Below are 21,359 nucleotides of genomic sequence, written 5' to 3' on the forward strand. Positions count from 1 at the left end.
TGCCAGATCTTCCAGAACTTCTGCCGAGGACAGGACCCTGACACAACTGGCCCCTCAATGAGGCAAAGTCGGCCTGTACCTTTAGCAGAGAAACAGCCCCAAAGCGTAATGTCTCCACCTCTGTGCTTGACTGTAGGGATGGTGTTCTTAGGGTCATAATCAGCATTTTTCTTCCTCCAAACACGACGAGTCGAGTTAATGTCAAAGAGCTCAATTTTAGTCTCATCTTTTTTAGAATTCTTTATTTAGAAAGACAATGTGCATATACAGGTATTACCATCACATAACAAAGAGGAAGAACCACATACATTTGTAATCAGTTATACATGCCATAAGGCATTTACAGTTCACAGAGTTCCTGAGATCAGCAGTAATAGGCCACATACAACCCCTCCATAACAATTAACTATTGTAAGGCCACTCATACAGGTATTTTGAACAATGGGCCTGCAATACACAGAATATAAGACAATCTTTTATATTTGAAAACCCAGAATAGGTTCATCATGGTACCATAAACAAACAAAAACTAAAACGAGAGAGAGAGAGAGGACAGAGTGGGGGCCCACAGAGTATCTGAGGCAGCGCTGGGGGGAGGAGGGGCACAAGGCCTCCCTGCTCCTTCTACCACCCCCCCCGGGCACCAACCATATGGTTCAGCCACAGATCTGCCGATGGTTACTTAGAAGAGAACTCAATCCCTCCCGGAGGAGGTGGGCGCTTCATCCAGATATGCATCGAGCAAGTATACATCGTCCAAGGCCTCCACATCTCCCGAAAAATATCTTCCCTATTGTTAAGGGAGGCAGTAAGGCTTTCCACTGAGTTGATTTAATTCAACTTCGCAAACCAGTGGCCCATGGTTGGGGGGAGGAGGTTTGCTTCCACAGGTCTGGAATGCAAGCACGTGTCACATTCAGAAGATGAACTGTCAGGGAGCGTCTATAGCGACGTAGCGGTACCGAGTTGAGATGAAAAAGCAGGCCAAGGGGTCTGTTCCCAAGTCAACCGAGATCAGCTGTAAGACTAAGTTCCACACCCCCATCCAGAACTGAGTCAGCAGAGAACATTGCCAGAAGATATGCAGCAAAGTACCTTCCTCCTTCTGATACGGCCAACAGAAACTAGAGACTGAGCGGTAAAACTTGTTCAATAGTACTGGGACCCTATACCACATAGAGAGAAGTTTGTATCCCTGCTCTTGGAAACGATTAGCTATCGAGGATTTGTGAACTAATTGAATGACCCCATTCACTTGTTCTTTTGAAAAGGATATCTGCAGGTCAGCCTCCCACTTGTGCACGTAGGAAGCAACAAAAGTCTCCCCCGGTGTGATCAACATTTTATACAGTACTGACAGAAGATAAGGAGTATATATCTCTGTGGCACACAGCTCTTCAAAGGGGGTAAGTAGTCTGGTATATTTGTGCGAGTCTGGAATCGATTGTAAGAAGTGGCGCAACTGGTAAGCTGACCAGTTCCCCAGCGGGGACTGTACCAAAACGCTACGTGTCTGCAGGGACATCCAATTCCACTGAGTCGTGAAATGCCTACATTGAGTAAAGCCCACCTCCCACAAGCGACGCAATTAATTTCCACTCCTGGGGGAAAAGCGGGGTTGAAGAGTACAGGGGTAAGGAGGGAGAAGGGGACAATCCTTCAGTTGAACAGTCCAGTAAATAGCCTTAATCGTGGCTCCCACTGTTGGATGACTCAACTTGGGGAGTGTTAGAGAGAATTTCGTCCGAGCCACTTTACACCCCCCCCCCCCCCCAGATAAAATCCAATTGCATAGTTCGTAGCATTGCAAAAAAGGACTGGGGGATATACAGTTGCAAGAAAAAGTATGTGAACCCCTTGGGATTACGTGGAGTTTTGCATGAATTGGGCATAAAATGTGCTCTGAACGTCATCTAAGTCACAACAGTAGAAGAACACAGTCTGCTGAACATAATACTACACAAACATTAAATGTTGCCATGGTTTAATTGCACATTACATGTAAACATTCACAGTGCAGGAAGAAAAAAGTATGTGAACCTTTGGACTTAATAACTGGTTGACCCTCCTTTGGCAGCAATAACCTCAATCAAACATTTCCTGTAGTTGCAGATCAGACCTGCACAATGATCTGGAGTCATTTTGGACCACTCCTCTTCACAAAACTGTTTCAGTGTAGCAATATTCTTGGGATGTCTGGTGTGAATCGCTCTCTTAAGGTCATGCCACAGCATTTCAATCGGGTTGAGGTCAGGACTCTGACTGGGCCACTCCAGAAGGCGTATTCTGTGCTGTTGCAGCCATTGTTTTGTTGAATGAATTGTATGCTTTGGGTCATTGTCCTGTTGCCTCACCCATCCTCTGCGGAGCTTCAGTTGGCGGACAGATGGTCGTACGTTTTCCTGCAAAATGTCTTGATAAACTCTGGAATTCATTTTCCTATCAATGACAACAATCCGTCCAGGCCCTGAGGCAGCAAAGCAGCCCCAAACCATGATGCTCCCTCCGCCATGTTTCACAGTGGGGATGAGGTTTTGATGTTGGTGTGCTGTGCCTTTTTTTCTCCACACATAGTGTTGTGTGTTCTTCCCAAACAACTCAATCTTGGTTTCATCTGTCCACAGTATATTTTGCCAGTAGTGCTGTGGAACATCCAGGTGCTCTTTTGCAAACTTCAAACGTGCTGCAATATTCTTTTTGGACAGCAATGGCTTCCTCCGTGGTGTCCTCCCATGTACTCCATTCTTGTTTAATGTTTTCCTTATTGTAGATGTGTCAACAAAAATGTTAGCATGTGCCAGAGATTTCTGTAGGTCTTTAGCTGACCCTCTGGGATTCTTCTTTACCTCATGCAGCATTCTGCGCTGTGCTCTTGCAGTAATTTTTACAGGACGACCACGCCTAGGGAGAGTAGCAACATTGCTAAACTTTCTCCATTTGTAGACAGTCTGTTTTACCGTGGACACATGAACATCAAGGCTTTTGGAGATACTTTTGTAACCCTTTCCAGCTTCATGCAAGTCAACAATTCTTGATCGTAGGTCTTCTGAGAGCTCTTTTCTGCGAGGCATGGTTCACATCAGACAGTGCTTCTTGAAACCAATAAACCCAAAACAGGTGTGTGTTTTTTAAGGGCAGGACAGCTGTCAGCAACACATCCAATATCATCACACTGATTGGAGTCAAGGTTGGCTCACTCCTGGCTCCAATTAGCTCTGGGAGAAGTCATTAAGCTAGGGCCTCACATACTTTTTCCTCCCTGCACTGTGAATGTATACATGTTATGTGCAATTAAACCATGGCAACATCTAATGTTTGTGTAGTATGTTCAGCAGACTGTGTTCTTCTATTGTTGTGACTTAGATGACGTTCAGAGCACATTTTATGCCCAATTCATGCAAAACTCCACGTAATCCAAAGGGGTTCACATACTTTTTCTTGCAACTGTAAATGGGTAATGCCTGTATAAGGTACAAGATCTGGGGCAATGTCATTTTGTAGGCGTTACAACATCCAAACCACGTAAGAGTGAGGCCCCTCCACCTGTGCAAGTCTGATCTAATTTTGGATAGCAGGGGCTAAAATCGGCTTCATACAATTCCGAGGCATCGGCCGTACTGTTCATTCCAAGATATCGCATCGTTGTCCAATGAAACTGATATAAGTGCTGGAGGCGCATCACACAGTTCCCCGCCAGGTTTATATTCAAGGCCACGGATTTGGAAAAATGAATGGAGAAATTAGAAAGTTCCCCATATGTAGTAAACATGGAAAGCAATTCCGGTAGGGATGTCTTTGGGTTGGTAAGGCTGAACAAAAGATCATCAGCATAAGCAGTGAATCATTGCAGGATAGCTGGAGCCCTGTTATGGCCGGGTTGGATCGCACCTTACACAGAAAAGGCTCAAGGGTGAGGATAAAAATTAAAAGAGAGAGGGGGAGGCCCTGTTGGGTACCATTAGACTGCGGGGAGTAATCTGAGTGAATGTCATTAATTTTCACTACGGCCGTAGGATGGGAGTATGGCGCAAATATCCATGACAAAATACGAGTACCCAAGCCAACATAGACCTTATAGTTCAACCTTTAAATGGTGTCTAAATTAGATCACTCCAAAAACACCAATTAGATTAAATCATTGTGCCTAGGCACTTAAACATTGATATATAAACTCTGATCGGTGCTGCTATTATATCCACCAAAACTTATATCCACACCTTTGTGATAAATAAATAAAACCACAAATAGCGCAACCCTTGCACCAAATTAATTAAATAAATTAATAAATATACTTAATAAACTAATTGATGAAATAAATAAAAAATATAAATAATCCACCACTGTGCAAGTGCACAAATATTCTAACATTAATTAAATTGAAGCTTCATGAAGTCCATTCACAAAAGTCCATATATATTCAAATATGATCCTCAATAAATGAAGTCATGGAATCTTCCTTCACCAATGTGATATCCAGTGCTTTAACACCCCATCAAAATACACACTCACCAGAAACTGGTGATAAACCAGCATATCTGTGTATAACCAGCACTCCACCACTTATGCAGGCCATAGATGGGGAGAAAAACGGCAGATTTTCGGCCGATTAACGAACTATCGGTCGGTCTAAAAAACTTACCTGACCACCAATTATTACGAAAATCAGCCGATTAATGAGTAACCTATAACGGGAAATGATGTCATTTTGTGGCCTTTGTGATCCTTTTTCGGAAAACGATCGTTCGTTTTTGACCATCAATGAGGATAAAGTCGGGCGTTTTTCGAAAATTTTCCAACATCACCGATAATCTGAAAGTCCAAAATACACGAAAAACGGCCGACAAAATCGTCCACTAACGATAAGATAATCGGCCGGTTTTATTTTCGGACGAAAAATCGGCCGGTTTTCTCCCCATCTATGGCCTGCATTAGTCTCAGCTTATGGATATCTAATACTCCACATTAAACATGTAGATAGAAAGAACACTCGCCAGAGTGCAAACAACATTTAAAATTTATTCCAGTCAATTCCCCCCTTAAAACCGCACTCACAATGAGTAATATATAAACCAGCGATTTGTAACACAAGAGCACAGAGCTCTCTATCCAGCGTCTCACCAGCCTGCCTGCAACCAAGATGGCGTTGTTGCGATCACGTGGTTCGGAGCTGAGAGTTGGCGTGCGTGGTGACGTCACCGGATAGCCCGCCCTAACGCGTTTTGTCATATGACTTCTTCTGAGGGAGTGGCAAACAGTGCAAGGAACGTGCTCTTAAAGAGCCGCCTCCTTTTCAATTAGTCAAATTATAAAGACACCTGGGGGCATGAGTCAATAGTCTGAAGGACATTGCTAATTAAGAAACACTTGGGGGCATGAGTCAATGGTCTGAATGGCATGACTAATTATAACACCCCACCATATCATAACAGCACCCTCTTGTGTACAAATCACATATGACAGTTCAGCTAATGAATATATCAAGGCTCCACAGTTCCATATCAATATAATTCAATATAATCACGAGTAAGGATATCACATTGGTGAAGGAAGATTCCATGACTTCATTTATTGAGGATCATATTTGAATATATATGGACTTTTGTGAATGGACTTCATGAAGATTCAATTTAATTAATGTTAGAATATTTGTGCACTCGCACGGTGGTGGATAATTTATATTTATTTCAACAATTTATTTTATTTTATTAACCCAATCCTACATGCTCCAATGTGGCCCGCAAGAACTGCCAATCTACTCGATTAACGGCCTTCTCCACATTGGTGAACAACAACAGGTTGGCCCGAACAAGCAGAGTGGATCAGGTCAACAACCTCCGTCGTGTTATCTCTTGCCTCTCTCTCGGAGACAAAGCCCACCTGCTCAGCATGTATGAGCTCGGGAACATATTGAAGCAACCGATTTGCTATGATCTTGGAGAATAATTTGAGATCGACATTGAGAAGGGCAATCGGTCTATAGTTGCAGCAGCGGGTGTAATCCTTGTCCGGTTTAGGGATAACAGTGATATGTGCCCTCAATATATCTGGCAGAGGGGTTGAAACCATCGGAAAGTGCATTGTATGCCCTCAGGAAGTAAGGGGAGAGGGTCTCTCTGAAAGTTTTGTAATAAGAAAGTCAGGCCATCTGGACCAGGTGCTTTATTTTTTTGGTAGAGGAGACAGCTATATCCAGCTCTTCTATGGCTATAGGGCCCTCCATTTCCGCACAGGTCTGCGGGGTAGGGAAGGCATACCAGAAGTTGACAAGAAGGAGGCTATCAGATGTTGCTGTGGTGCCAGGTGTTGGGGAGGGTGGTCATGGAGATTATAAAGGTTATGATAAAATTGCTGAAAAGCTTTGGCTATTGTGGAAAATCCGTAGCCTTGTCTCCACCCTGCGTAGCTATTTGGGTTACCACTGATTTTGATTAGGCGCCCCGAAGGACGTTTGACAAAAGGGTGCCAGGCTTACTCCCAAACTCACAAAATGACTGTCTGCATCTAGAGAGTTTATCTTGTATGGTTACCCGTATTAACTGGTCTAGTTGTTCTCTCATCTGCCTCAATTCCTTTTGTGTGGACAAGTCCAGGGATTGTTTGTGAACCGCCTCCAAACATTTAACACGTTCGAATAGGGAAGCCGCCTGCAATGTCCTTTTTTTAGTCTGGCTCCATGTTTGATTAACAGCCCACCTATTTCGCACTTGTGGGCCTCCCACAGGATCAAGGGTCCTGTGTCCGGAACATCATTTATTTGGAAATAGGACGTAACAGCCTCAGATACCTCGGTCATGGTGGCAGGGTCTTTCAGCAATGCCTCATTTAGTCTCCAAGAAGTCTATGTACATGTAATGAGAGATCTAGCTCCATATGTATGGTTGCATAGTCAGAAAGGAGTATTGGGTCTATAGCAGTACTGTAGACCCTTGCCTGCTCACCATACAGAAGAAAAAAGTAGTCCAAAACGCGAGTAGGTCTGGTGGACAGGAGAAAAGAAAGTATAGTCACAGCCGTTGAGATGGCCCAAGCTCCATGTATCCACTAGATGCAGGATGTGAAGTCCAGATTTCAACCTCCTTAAATAAGCATAGGAAAGATGGGAAGAGCAATTCGAAATGTCTAGAAGAGGATCGTATGCAAAATTAAAGTCCCCTCCCCCTATGTTCCAGAATCAGTGAGAGCAATCTTCTGAAAAATAAAAGATGGTCAGAGTTAGGGAAGTAAACATTCACTAATGTCACTTTCATTGTCCCTATGGAGCCTTTGACTACAAGATATCTGCCTGCTGCATCCGCCACGACCTCTGCCAAAGTCCACAGAAGAGTTCCAGCTATCAAAATACTAACTCCCTTTGGCCTTCGGTATAGGGAAGTGCTGTGATATACGGTAGGATACTTATAGTTAAAAGGCTTGGACACTTTCTCACCATGAAAATGTGTCTTGTAGGAAGACCACCTGGCTCTGCATCTTCAGCAAATCCCGTAGTAACCTCGTTCTCTTCTCGAGAATGTTCAGGCCTCACACGTTGTATGAGGTAAACTGGGCAGAACACTGCCGCTGTTTCCCCCCTTCCTCCATCTCTCCTAAAAAAAGAAAAGGGGGGAGGAGGATTTCCGCTGAGATCAAAACACTTCTAGGCAAACAAGCCTACGTGACTCAGCGTTTACAAAGTAAAAATATACGCTCCCTGTCTAACCCAACGGGATTGGGAGGGTCCTATGGGGGGGTGCGGCGGGGGTAGATCCATGTACTGGCACCAGGAGAATATCATACAAAGACACAGATCAAAAATGCCTGGTCCCCCCATGGGTCCCCCATGCAGAGCCATACAAAACAGTGTGCAGGAGCTGACAGGGGAGAGAACTGTATTGTTTACATACAGTTCTCTCACCCCCAGTCAGTAATACTTGGCGATCACCAGATGCCAGCGAGTTATCACCAGCCAGGACCCGGTGATTAACAGCCAAGGCCATGAGACCCAGAAATGCAAAATACTACACACACACACACACACACACACACACACACACACACACACACACACACACACACACACACACACACACACACACACACACACACACACACACACACACACACACACACACACACACACACACACACACACACACACACACGTGTGTGATTTTACGCACCTCTGCCGCCCTGTAGCAGTATTTCTGCTATAGGGTGGCAGGAATGCGGTTAAAGCACTATTATAAAATGAAAAAGAATTAGCTGTGTAGGAGAACGAAAATGTAGAAAAGTCAAGGTCCAATAACATGTTGAGGATGTTGTAAACAATTTTACACAATGGCCAGACTGAGCACAACTAAACACAGGAGGGGCTATTGCATCAACAAGATCTCTCACAGGCAAACATTTTTATGAATACAGGCATTTCCAGATGCGTTGTCCAAGCACTTTTGCAGAAGCACACAAACACAGGCAATGAGATGGACCAAAAAAAAAAAAAAAAAAACCCCCACAGTGGTCAATCTTCAAAAAACTATCAATTCCCAAAAGAAAAGTCACACTTTCACCCTTTTCTCAAATACCTTTATCCCAAACACACTAATAGTCCTCACTCCAAATAATATCCAAAAAATGTCCAAAATACATCGTCCAAATATTGCATGAAATATCCAATTCAATTCGCCACTCCAGATCCAAAGTACCTCAAAAAATACACAACTAGATATAGTGTATTACCCTTAAAATCTTCAAATATTTAATCAGTGATATGCGGTTACATGCAAAACCAATATTCCAGTGAAAAAAACACCTCTATATATAAAAATGAGTATATTCACACAACACTCTGTGAAATTCCAACATATCAAAAAGTGAATATCAGCACATCAAAAATAAATAAATCAATAAAAAAAACAAAATTAGTGAACACTCCGTGACTCCCCACACTCGTGAAGTCATATTATATTCTCCTTGAAATCACAACAAACTTAACAACATGTGAAAGTTTTAATATTTAGTGGTGCCACACAATAGTGGGATTCAAGATTACCCTCTTGAATCCCAATTACCCTCTTGTAGCATAAACCAGCACTTCAGGGTTTGTAATGTCAGCTTCCACCCTGCGGGTATGCCCATTACCGTCTTCCCAATTCCTCGTGAGGGTAGAGAAGAGAATCATCAGTGGAGTGTAAAGGGTAATTACCAAATTTTATTAAATCTTACATTAGAAATTAGAAAATCCGTCCATCTGTCCCAGCAGTTCTTTCAGCTGAATATCCAATAACAAAAATGGCCGCACCGCTCCTTCCGGTTTTGCGTCTGACGTCACTTCGCTGACGCATTTCGTCACTTCCAACTTCTTCTCCAGGGATCCTGACGTCTGACGTCCTGCTCTATTACTAGCAGGAGGCACGAGCCGCCATCTTACATTAGGGCAGCCACTGCCGTTTTTTGGCAAACAAACCTTATTTTAGAGTTCTTATCCTGATTGCATGATCAATAAACTGAATTTATAATATCACTATATTATCAATAAAAACAACCCTTAAATACAAACAGTAAAAATACACACAATATCAACTTCATATAAATATTCCAGTGTCCCACAAAATAAAATATAATATATAAATTATGTATATACCGAGTCTAAATGCTAACTTCTTAATCCTACCAAACCCTTATTTCTAAACATGATCCTAGTTAAAGCCATCTATACTTTAAATAAAATTACCTAGACTTTTATAAATGTAATTATACATATGTATTTTATATATATTATTTTATTATACCTCAGCGCCCTCTACTGGTCTCACTGAAATTCATTATCTTAATTTTTAACTAAAATCGAAATAGAGTCAGAATAAAACCACCTTTACATACCATAATATAATCTTAAAATATAGTTAAAATAATTCCTACACATCTACACTATTTCATAAATCTTCTTTTATATTTTAATATGTATACCTAAAATCATATGATTAATCAATATTTCATTTTTATTATTTCACATTATCATCAACTATTTGCACGTTTTATTAATTTTAAATAAAATTATATTAAAATAAACCCTTCAATACTTTATAAGAACTGAATATTATAGATTCTTATTTTAATACTACCCTATTACAAATCAGAAATGAAACAATTCAGGTCCAATTCAATGTTTAAGCCTCTAGGCTTCAAAGTATGCAGCTGACAAATCCAGAACGTCTCATTGCGTGATAACATCTGTACTCTGTTCCCTCCCCTCTAATGGGCCTTTACAGTGTCAATCCCACAAAATCTCAATTTACTGGGATCCGAATTGTGAAATTCTTTGAAATGTCTCGACACACTGATCTTTTTTCCCTTTTTTGATATTTCCTTCAATCTTTCACAAAGGGGTCTTTTAGTCCTGCCCACATATTGAAGTTTACAGGGACATTCTAACAAATATGTCAGGTATTTTGTGCTACACGTAATACATTTTTCTACCTCATTTTTCTCCAGTTATATGAGATTCAAAGCCAGAAATTACTCTATTTTTTGTATTCATAATTCTACAAATCTTACATTTCTTACAGGGATAAAATCCTTTAAAATCAAACATACTAATACTTTTTCGTTTGGGAGGTGAGATGACATCTTTCACTAAACTACTTCTTAAAAATTCATATTTTTCCTATAAACGGCAGTTTGTTTGGAAGAACAGGTCCTAAAATCCCATCTTTTCTCAAAATCGGCCAATATCTCCTAAAAATATTCTCTATATCTCTAAAATGGCAATTAAAACGTGAAATGAAAGCATAGTCTACTTTATTTTTCCTTTTTTAACCTCATTTTCCTTCTTAATTTTTCCTTCACCCAAATAATTTTGACTTATTTTGTACCTGTTTTTTTCCAATTTAATTGGGTCTTTTTGGATAAACCTTTCCTTAATCACCTTTGATTGTATAATGTAATTCTCCAACCTGGAACAGTTCCTCATGATTCTTGTAAACTGCCCTTTAGGTATTCCTTCAATCCATTGCGGGTGATGGCAACTGTTAGTTGAGATATACCCATTTCTATAGGTCTCTTTAAAAAAAGTTTTAAAATATATTTTATTATGCTTAAAAATGTTAAGATCTAAAAAATTGTTCTGTGTAAACCCTAGTTCAAACTCATTTTACCAATATATTCTACAAATAAAGATTATCCGCTGTTCCTTCCCAAATTAACAGGATGTCATCCATGAATCTTTTACAGATCTCTAGCCCCTCCCATTTTCTTCCATATAATTTCTTTCCATTCCCATCTGCTAGAAAGATGTTAGCCAAACTGGGTGCAAATTTTGTGCCCATTGCTACGCCCTTAGTCTGCTCATTAAATTCCCCTTGGTACCAGAAATAATTCTTTCCCATATTAAATTCTAATAATTGCAAGATACATTTCCTTTGCTTGATATGTAAATCCGTGTAGTTTTTCAAGGTTCATTTAATGGCTGCAATACCATCATTATGTTTGATCCTTGTATATAAAGAGTTTACATCAATTGTTACTAAATAAGTATCCTCAGATACCTCCATCCCTTCTAACAAATTAATCACATCTTGGCTATCTTAACTAGGAGGGCATATTTTTCACTACCGGCTATAGGAAAAAATCCACATATTGTCCAATCCTTGAATGAATGGAACCATACCATTTATAATAGGTCTTCCAGGGGGTTTCGTAAGGCTCTTATGTATTTTGGGTAGTATATAAATAACTGGCACTCTGCAATGAGCGGGAATAAGGTATTTAGCTTCCTTTTCATTTAGGATCTTATCTTCTTTGGCTTTATTATTTTTTGCAACTGTTTTTTATATGTATGTATTGGATTCTTCTGTATTTTTTTATATGCATCTCTATCACTTAGAATTGACTCCATTTCTTCTTCATAACTACTTCTATCCATAATCACAACTCCCCCACCCTTGTCCGCAGGTCTAATCAGAATTTTTTCTTGTTCTTTAAAGACAGTAAACCTTGATGAAATAGGTTTTCTTCTCTGAACTTCTGATAGTTCAACCCATATAGTTCATCTGTCCATATAGTTTAAAAACATCTATATTTTGGTTCTTCGAGTTCACAGGATTAAATGTTTGTATTGCAATTAGCAGACAAGGAAGGGCCTGGTAATGACACAAAGTATTTCTTTATATTGAGTTTCCTAATATATTTATGTCAATATAAGTTTCAAATTTATTCAAATTGGCTTTTGGAGCAAACTTAAGACCATTATCCAAAACTTTAACTTCACTTTCTGTCAATGGAAGGGAGCTTAAATTATAAATTCCTTCTCCTATACCCCTTTCTTTTGTTTTCGCTCCCTCTTGATTGCTCCTGGCTTTCGAAATTCCCGTTTGGGGGTCTCTCTCCTTCCTCCTCTCTCGGCGGGGCACCCCTCTCCCAATTTCCCCTGTAATTGTCTGATGGGTGCCTCGGTCCTTCCCTCCCCCAATATGGTTGGTGATAAAATGCTCTCTGAGGTGGAGGGCCCCACGGGGGTCGACCTCTGTATTCCCTTTGAAAAAAAAATTCCCATATTCCTATTGCCTCTAGGGCTGTTATACTCCTTATTCCACCTCTCAAAAGGTTGGCACCTATTTGACACTGGAACATTATACATTTGTTTATACGGACTGGAAGATTTAAAATTCCCTCTTCCATTATTCCTATATGGGGATCTAAATTCCCCCTGCTTCACCTGATGTAAAGGACCTTTCTTTGAGACTCCACTCAAGGGCAGAAAATTTCTTATTAACTTCTTTTCCTCCCACTGGTGATGTGGCAGGAGATGATTCATTAGAACCGCAATTTCCCACAATATCCTGCCATTTATACATTTTATTACATTGATAGTCCCCCATATCGCTAATAAATTTCTTGTGTTTCTTCTTTTTAATTTCAATATCTTTTTTGTTCAATTGATCATGCAGGATTTTAATTAAATCATATTCTTTTTTATCCTTATACACTTCCACTTTTTCCTTTATCTCCACTAGTTTGGATTCTACTATAACCAACTTCCTTTTTTTCCCTTTCTATTAACATATTTACCAATTGTTTTTCACATGTGTGAAAGAAACTTTTCTACTCTGACATGGAATTCTCATCATTTAATCCATCATTGGGTCCTACATCCCATCTTAGCCTCCGGGGTACTATTCCTTCTGATATATATTTTTCAAAGGTCACTATATCCCACCAACATAAATATATTATATTTTATATTGTGGGACCCTGGAATATTTATATGAAGTTGATGTGTATTTTAACTGTTTATATTTAAGGGTTGTTTTTATTCATAATATAGCGATATTGTAAATTCAGTTTAATTGATCATGCCATCAGGATAAGAACTCTAAAATAAGGTTTGTTTGCCAAAATCGGCAGTGGCTGTCCTAATGTAAGATGGTGGCTCGTGCCTCCTGCCAGTAACAGAGCAGGATAAGAGGAGCCACTTCCTAGACGTCAGGATCCCTCGAGAAGAAGTCGGAAGTGACGAAACGCGTCAGCACAAAACCGGAAGGAGCGGCGCGGCCATTTTTGTTATTGGATATTCGGCTGAAAGAACTGCTGGGACAGATGGATGGATTTTCTCATGTCTAATGTAAGATTTAATAAAATTTGTTAATTACCCTTTACACTCCACTGATGATTCTCTTCTCTACCCTCACGAGGAACTGGGGAGACGGTAATAGGCATACCCACAGGGTGGAAGCTGACATTACAAACCCTGAAGTGCTGGTCTATGCTACAAGAGGGTAATTGCCTTGAATCCCACTATTGTGTGGCACCACTAAATTTTAACACTTTCACACGTTGTTAAGTTTGTTGTGATTTCAAGGAGAATATAATATATGACCTCACGAGTGTGGGGAGTCACGGAGTGTTCACTAATTTGTTTTTTTTTTATTGATTTATTTTTGATGTGCTGATATTCACTTTTTGATGTGTTGGAATTTCACAGAGTGTTGTGTGAATATATTCATATTTATATCTAGAGGTTTTTTTGGGTTTTTTTCTCCACTGGAATACTGGTTTTGCATGTAATCACATATCACGGATTAAATATTTGAAGATTTTAAGGGTAATACACTATATCTAGTTTTGTATTTTTTAAGGTACTTTGGATCTGGAGTGGCGAATTGAATTGGATATTTCATGCAAATTTTGGACGATGTATTTTGGACAACTTTTGGACCCCACAGTGGTCAGCCAAGGAAAATTGTTACAGCAGATGACATGATGGCAATTTCCCCATCACCATTGGAAAATATCCAGTGGCACAATCTACTCAGGCTTGGCAGCTACCAATGATTCCTGGGTACAGCTAAAATTCAGAGAAATGTAAATCAAAAATAGTCTTCATGGAAGACTTGCAGTTAAAAAGCCACACCTTCCATATGGAAACAGGGTCAAATGATCTGCCTATGCTGAAAACACAAGAAGTGGTGTGCTGCAAAATGACAGCAGGTGTTCTGGACTGAATAGTCAAATTTTAATTATAAGGCTTCATATGCTCACAGCCACCCACAGTTTGTTTGCTAAAGACTTGAAAAGCTGTACAAGCATGCTCAGGCAAACAGTGAAACATGGTAAATGATCCTTGTAGGTCTGGGGTTGCATCTTTGCACAAGGAGTTGGGAATTTGGTCTTCTCAATGCTGAAAAGTACAGACATCTATCCATCATGCAATAAACAACAGAGAGGCATCCAACTGGCTTCTTGCAGTAGAGCAATTACTACATACAGTCAAAGCCATTTAAAAATTAAACAAAAAAAAAACACAAACACTAACCAACACTATCTTCGCTGATTTGTACAAGTGAGTCATGGAGGAGATTATATGAAGAGACAGAAAAAACTGAGGCAGCTTAAATCCATTGGAAAACTGGTTAGTTCTTATAGATGTTTGGAGCAACCTACCTGCCGAGTTTAAAAAAAAAAAAAAAAAAAAAACCCACACACCTAAGTGAAAACACATAAGAGAAGAGAACTGTTGCCATTTTAAAAAGACAAAAGGGTGAACTAACCAAATTTTGTATCTGTATATGTATTTTGTTCATTGATAAACAAGAACTGTTCATTGCATTTTTCAAGCATCTAACACTGCCTAAAACACACACGTTTAGGCATTTAAAACCATGATAATAAATAATATATCACTTACCAGTGAGGTAATAATCTATGGCCAACACTGGCATTAAATGCGGTGTAGCTTGAGTTATAATGAGGTTTATCAGTTGAGGATTAAAAGTCTTCAATGTAAACAAGGCTCTTGCAATAAGGCCGCCCATTGAATGTCCAATAATAATAACACTTTGTGGAGGAAATTCCTGATTCTGAAATGACAAAAAATGTTTAATACCTTTATGTAAACATAAAACAATTGTCGAAAATGAACAAGATCTAAATTTTAAAGTTCTAGTTAAATTAAAATCATAATAGCTATAAAAATACAATACTATGTTACAATATAAATCTAATAAGGGGCATCAGTACATTTATGGTGGCCCATTTACCTATTTGGCAAATACAAAATACACACAGTGCAGTCATAGAAGTATTCAGACCCCCTTCACTTTCTTCAAATTTTGTTTTGTAGCCTGATATTACAGTTGTTTAAATTAATTTTTTCTCATTAATCTACACTCAGAACCCCATAAGTACAAAGCGAAAACAGAATTTCAGAAATGTCTGAATTTATTAAAAAAGTAAACAAAAAACGTAAATATCAGATTGGCATAAGAATTTAGACCCTTTGCAACAACACTTTACAATATAACTCAGGTGCCTCCCATTTCTCTTGATAGTTGCTGAGATGTTTCTACACCTTGATTGGGGTGCACCTGTGGCAAATTAATCTAATTGGACATTATTTGGAAAGGTACACAGCTCTCCACACCTCAAAGCCGACAATGCATACTGTATCTGAAAAAAAGCCATGAGGTCAAAAGAAACTGCCTGCAGAGCTGAGACAGGGTTATTGCAAGGCACAGATCTGGAGAAGGCTACAAAAAGAAATTCTGCTCACTGAAGGTCCCCAAGAGCACAGTGGCCTCCATAATTCTCAAATGGTAGTTTGGCACAACCAGGACTCTTCCAATAGCTGATCACCCAGCCAAATTGAGCAATCGGGGGAGAAGGGTCTTAGTAAAAGAAGTGACCAAGAACTCGATGGTCATGGTGACTGACCTCTAGAGATCCTGTGTGGAGATGGGACAATGTTCCAGAAGGACAACCTTCACTGCAGCCCTCCACCAATCTGGGCTTTATGGCAGAGTGGCTAGCAGGAAGCCTCTCAGTGCAAAACACATGAAAGCCCAATTAGAATTTGCAAAAGCTTTTTTTTTTGCAACAGCAGCAGATTTTGTTTGTATCCTTCCCCAGATCTGCGACTTGTAATACTCCTATCTCTGAGCTCTTCCCATGTGGACTTCAATCAAGGTGTAAAATCTCAGAAACAATCAAGAGAAATGGGATGCACCCGCTAAATATTCAACCGTAGTTGCAAAGGGTCTGAATACTTATGCCAAGGGTTTTTGGTTTTTTTAGTACATTCACAGATATTTCTAAAATTCCATTTTCGCTTTGTCGTTATGGGATACAGAGTGTAGATCAATGAGAAAAATAAAATTATGAATTTAAACAATTGTAGTATCAGGCTGTAACATAACAAAATTGGAAAAAAAGTGAAGGGGGTCTGAATACTATCTGAATGCACTGCACATCTATATTGTACATACACAAAAGGAAGAATTAATTGAATGGAAGCTAAACACTTAATATTTCTATCCAACCTTAGCCCATTGTGGACCATTTGGAGCGGTCATAAACTTGTTCAAGTTCTGGGATACACCAAATAGGGTTGTTAGGGGGAAATGGTTAAAGCTAGTTCTGGGAAAATCTGCAATGTTTTTAAAGATTTATAAACATTATATCCAAAGACAGTGGTGCCAGTATCATTAGGAATAGCTATCATGTGTATTAGGCTGGAGAGAGTCTCCTACAAAGATACTACTGCATTCTCTGTGGCTGCATTACAGAGCTATGGACCACCAGTCTATATATACCAGCTGGGAGGATATAATACTTTTGTAAATCTGGCAATAGCAGTTCACCGAAGAAAAAAAAAAAAAAAAAAGAAAAAAGCTGAATTGTGTCCAGTGAAAACCTAGTGGCTTTAGAGTACCATAAAAACAAAGTGATAGGGGGTGTTCACATCATGGGGAAAAATTGGGCATACAGACTGTGGAATTAAAATAAAAATAAACAGGGATTTTGGCAGAACTATCACTTTGAATAACTTCCCTCTACCTAGCAGTGAGTAGCCCAAACAGGTTTTTCCAAGTACAGCCCAAAGTTTAGTTGTGCACAATGCAAGCTACTAATGAACACATGTAAAAGGAGCTACTCAGTTCCATAGGCTCTCGCACACCCACTGCCTGGAAGGCACCTGAAAGAATTCAGCATGTACACAATACACCCCCTGACAACTTCTGTTTAAATGTAGCTTTATGAAGTACTGAAAATAACATACATATATCTAGAGATACCCTTTTACAAAAGGGATACATTCTCTCAAAAAAAAAAAAAAAAAAAAAACACAACACACACACCCCTGACCATTTAGCATTTTTACACGTTTGCATTGATTTCGGTTTGATTTCTATAATTCCAGTGTATTTGTTTCCTTAACACTGTACCCTCATCAATTACTTAAAATCCTTCAGATCAGACTTTGCCTAGGCCAGCCTTTCTCAACAGGGGTGCTGCGGCACCCTAGGCTGCCACCAAGGGTCTTCAGGGGTGCCGTGGTGTCCTGGTAGAGAAAGCCCAAGCTCCTGATGCCCAATCACACTTTACATCTTTACATCTCTGGGAGCCATCAGACTGCTGAGCAAAGTGAAAGAAAAGGGAGGGGGAGTGTCTTCTGTGCTCTGACTCCCCCTAGAGTCCGGTACCCGGCTGTGTGAGCAAAGGTAAGGTACTGTAACTTTTCATAGGGCTGTATACATGTGTTGTGTGTGTATTTATATGTGCATATGCGTGCAATAAATCTATATTACTCTTAATCTTGACCCCCTAATTCCTGTCCTTCAGAACTGCTTTTTTAGTATTTGTTCATAATAGCAGCAAGAACTGCAGCTCCTCTGAAAAGCAATCCATGCGCAGATAGCTTTTCAGAGGCATTTGACATGTGGTAAAGAGGCAATATGTTGCCTCCTTGCCACCCATTAACCCTGTAAAAAGTAGCATCACCACACCACAACCGGGTGCAATGCAGTTGCAGGGTGGTTGTAGTTCAACCCCATTCACCTGGAGGTATACTTCCAGCTGCAGCCACAGCACGTGTATACCCCCAGCTGCTGCTTCTGCCACTAAAGGGGGAGCAGTTGGGGGTGGTAAAAGCAGCTTAACCATTTGCTGCCCGTCCTATGGCCGAATGGCGGCCGGCAAATGTCATCAGCGTTCTGGGTGGACGCCATATGGTGTCCTCCCGCACATGCGCAGATTGCGCTCCTGCAGAGGCGCGCAGCGGCGCGATCTGTCATCGGCCGTGTACCTCGGACACGGCCGATGACAGATCTGAGTACCGGCCCTCGTTGCCGGTACCGTGTGACCTGCTGTGACCAATCACAGCAGGTCACATGACAGTTGTATACAATGGATGGCTTCATTCATGCCATCCATTGTATACTAGTGTCTAGCTGTGAATGGTCACAGCTAATCACATGCACATGTCATGTGATTAGCTATGGCCAAATCACAGCTAAGCACAAAAAAAAAAAAAAACCCTGAATGAATCAACGTCATTCAGGTAAATGCTTGCTTATAGCAAAGTAATTCTTTGCTATAAGCAAATTGTGTTAAAAAAAAAAAAAAGAAAAAATTCTGATCACTTCCCCAAAGTAGTACAATGTTACTATGGTAACATTGTACTAGTTTGGTCATAGTGAAATATGAAAAAAAAAAAAAATCTTAAAAAATATATATATATATATATATATATATATATATATATATATATATATATATATATATATATTTTTTTTTTTTTTTTTTTTTTTTTTTTTTTTTTCCCATACGGTCACCAGTCAGTGTCCCTGATCACCGCCATGCCAGTTATATGACGCTGTACGGCACTGGTGACTATATGTAAAAAAAAATTAAAAAATAGTGAAACTAATTTTTTTAATTTTCCGAAAAATGACAAAAAAAAATACAAACTTCAAAAAACTCGCCATGCCTCTTATGAAGTACGTCGGACTGTCTACTTTGCAAAAAGGGGTCATTTGGGGGATCTGTACTATTCTGAGATTCTTAGACCTCAAAAATTAGATTGGCTGTCAGTACTTCAGGATTGATCAATATTCAGATCTATACCATAGTTTGTGAACTCTGTAACTTTCCTACAAACTAAAAAATACATCCTAATTTGGGTTATTTTCACCAAAGACATGTAGCAGAATACATCTCGGCCTAAATTTATGAAGAACAATTATTTATTTGCAAACTTTTATAACAGAAAGAAAAGTGTGTTTTTTTCAAAATTTTTGGTCTTTTTTTGTTAACTTAGCAAAAAATAAAAACCCCAGCGATGATTTAATACCACTAAAAGAAAGCTCTAGTTGTGTGAAGAAAATGATAAAATTTTAGTTTGGGTACAATGTTGGATGACCACGCAACTGTCATTCAAATTGTGAGAGCTGAAACCTGAAAACTGGCCTCCGCAGGAAGGTGTAAAATTGCCCGGTATTGAATTGGTTAATTGTGTGGTTTTACCACCCTCCCAACCTCACAGGTGAGCAAGCCCTTGGTTCATATCTGTGTGGTAGTGTTTAGGTCAGCCCATTCATTTCAATGGGCTGCCTTACCCGCAGAAATGCAGGGAAAGTCATCCCTGACCCTTTTTTTAAAATTGCACCACACCAAAAACACCAATGTATGGGGTACCCCTAAAGAGAAGAGCATTTGTCTGCGTGTCAGGAATGAGCGTGACATACAGTAATGTGAACCAAGCCTTAGACAGAGGTGCCTCGTGACTGAAAATACTTTTCAAGGGTGCCCCAACTGTAAAAAGGTTGAGAAACACTGGCCTAGGCTTAGATGATTCAATCAGTCTGCTGTAGGCAGAGTGAAGCATTCCCCCAGATTCTGCTCTCGAAATGGACAGAAACTTAGTAACTTTGAAGGAAATCCCAAGATGAAAGGCTGCAACAGGGGGGTGATCTAAGCAGACCTTTGTAAAAACAGACAGGACCACTACATACACTATGATTGACTGTCATATTTCAGCCAGCATTTCAGGAAGTAGATCCTGACAGTGGATAACGTCTGAATAAAAGTGATGCAATCCTTGATCCTGGAGATCACTGTAGAAATTTATGGAATTATGCCTGTGCATCTCTATATCCATCTCTCTCTACCAAGACCATTTCTTTAACAATAAAAGCATCCAACTTAATAAAACGCTGTAGTGCTTAAAAAAAGTGTTCGCTAAGATCTTAGCATATTAAAACAGCTCAGATTTCATGAGCTTGAAGTTTCTTAAAGGAGACGTGTGGGGGATAATAAACAGCAAAAGCACACAAACAAAAACCATCCATACTCACCTTTATATGCTGCATCATCAGTGTGATGCCACAGCTGTCCCACATCTGCTCCAAGACCTGAGCAATCACAAGATTGTCCGTCACTGCTCTGCCCCTTTAGTGCTCACAGGAGTGCCGCCCTGCGGTGGGGGCAGGCACAGCTAGCTCCAGCTCTCAGCAGCACACAGAGGCATAGCCAGTTTTCAATCAGGCAGCCAGTTGCATCCTGACAACACTTCCAGAGCCTGGAAGGGCTCTGTCTCATCAGCTGATAGTTGGCAATAGTCCACTGACTTTGGGTCACAGGAGGAGAAAAAAGTGAGTGTAGCCCTGTGACCCACAAAGAAAGTATGGCCGGGGGCATGGTCAAGATGGCGCCCTGAGCAGACGTGGGTGACGGAAGCCTGTTGCATTTATCCGGTTTTTACAGGGATCTACCTTTCTGAGTGATGCAATATACCCCTCGGTTGACTCAGGGCATGACCAGAGTTCACTTTGGGACCGAACACAAGCGGGTCTCCGCCTCTAAATCACCCTCAGCTGTGAAAGGGAAAGGTGCCTGGGGCCATCATAAACATGGCTACCAAGACGGAGGCAGGGGACCCCGTGGTGTTGGAGCCTGATCAATTTACTGCCCTTATGCAAGCCATCTCGGTCTGTAGGACCACGCTCATGGCTAAGATAGATCTTCTACAGACAGACATCAGGCTGATTAGGAGAGACAAGAACACGTTCCGAGACAGGCTTACTGAGGTGGAGAGGCGCACTGGCAACTCG

At 40.3% G+C, this 21,359-nt stretch overlaps 1 protein-coding gene across 2 annotated transcripts in view; it reads right to left on the minus strand.

Annotated features, from left to right (window-relative positions):
• PGAP1 (post-GPI attachment to proteins inositol deacylase 1) overlaps positions 1–21,359 on the minus strand; it is a 446,717-nt gene that overhangs the window by 324,564 nt on the left and 100,794 nt on the right. For both annotated transcript variants that reach the window (XM_089692689.1, XM_089692690.1), the window contains exon 4: positions 15,158–15,329. In XM_089692689.1, the coding sequence (XP_089548815.1) occupies positions 15,158–15,329 (172 nt within the window). The remainder of the gene's footprint in view (positions 1–15,157; positions 15,330–21,359) is intronic.

The sequence above is a fragment of the Staurois parvus genome, unplaced genomic scaffold (genome assembly GCF_062004578.1).
Source record: "Staurois parvus isolate SC_StPar_1 unplaced genomic scaffold, SC_StPar_1.0 ptg000601l, whole genome shotgun sequence".
Lineage (NCBI taxonomy): Eukaryota > Metazoa > Chordata > Amphibia > Anura > Ranidae > Staurois > Staurois parvus.